Raw genomic sequence first — 1,116 nt, 5'->3', positions numbered from 1 at the left:
CCTTGAAGGATGAGCTGATTGCTCTTAAGAGAAACCATGAGGAGGTACGATCCAATGATAACTAGCATGGCCAAGACACAGTCCTTTGATTCTTCAGGGTTCTCAAAGTTACACAGCAAGTCAATTCAGCCTTATGTCACGTGACTGGTGTTCCCTTGAACCTTGATACCGCTCTGCCCGCTGTCCCCAACACAAGAAATGACCTGTGCGCTTTGTTTCTCTCTTCGCACTCTCTGCAGGAAATGAGGCAGCTGCAGTCTCAAACTGGTGGCGACGTGAGCGTGGAGGTCAACGCTGCCCCCGGCGAAGACTTGACAAAGACACTGAATGACCTGAGAAACGAATACGAGCAGGTCATTGAGAAGAACCGCAGGGAGGTTGAGCAGTGGTATGAAGTCAAGGTACGTAGCAATGCACAAAGTGGGGTCTCCTCCTGTGGGAAAACCCAGACACCCTGGTACCGGGCATGCAATGCCCTTGGCTAAAAGGGGGACGCTGCTTGCCTCCACCTCCCTTGCACAGCTGGGGAATGGGAAGGGCAGAGCTGCTGGCGAAAGACCGCAGCGGCAGAGGGGGAGCAGGCCAGGCCTGATGTGCAAAGGCAGGGGCAGTGGCCGCATCGACGGAGCAATGACTAGGCTGGCCTCAATGAGGACAGTGTGGAAGGGAGAGGCTCCCCGTCTATCTTTGTTCCCAGTCATCCGCTCCCTGAGGGGATTTCCTCACTCAGAAAGTGTGTCTGGGGTTTGACTCCTGCAGATCGAAGAAGTCAATCGGCAGGTCACCTCTAGCAGCCAGGACATCCAGACCAGCAGCCACCAGCTCACTGAACTGAGACGTGAAATTCAGAACCTGGAGATCGAACTGCAGGCGCAGCTCAGCACGGTACGTGGGGCAGGATCGCCGAGGGCCCTTCCCACCTCCCAGGGGGAAACCCCTGCGCGGGGCAGGGATGGGTAGAGCTCTGGTCCTAAACTCCTGCATTTCCACTTCCAGAAAAACTCTCTGGAAAACTCCCTGGCAGAAACCGAATCTCGCTACGGCTGCCTGCTGCAACAAATCCAAGGGCAGATTAACTCTGTAGAGGAGGAGCTGGCCAGCATCCGCTGTGAGATG

At 55.6% G+C, this 1,116-nt stretch overlaps 1 protein-coding gene across 1 annotated transcript; it reads left to right on the top strand.

Annotated features, from left to right (window-relative positions):
* Positions 1 to 5: 5 nt before the first annotated feature.
* LOC104121723 (keratin, type I cytoskeletal 42) lies at positions 6 to 1,110 on the top strand (the record flags this gene model as incomplete). The annotated part of the gene is made up of 4 exons (XM_009647423.1): positions 6 to 44; positions 240 to 401; positions 760 to 885; positions 997 to 1,110. Coding segments are annotated over 4 exons (441 nt in total), but the record flags the coding sequence as incomplete, so codon positions are not given.
* Positions 1,111 to 1,116: the final 6 nt, after the last annotated feature.

The sequence above is a fragment of the Egretta garzetta genome, unplaced genomic scaffold, assembly GCF_000687185.1.
Source record: "Egretta garzetta isolate BGI_Z169 unplaced genomic scaffold, ASM68718v1 C8570328, whole genome shotgun sequence".
NCBI lineage: Eukaryota > Metazoa > Chordata > Aves > Pelecaniformes > Ardeidae > Egretta > Egretta garzetta.
Note: the sequence above shows the minus strand (reverse complement) of the source record. Positions and strands in the feature narration are given on the sequence as shown.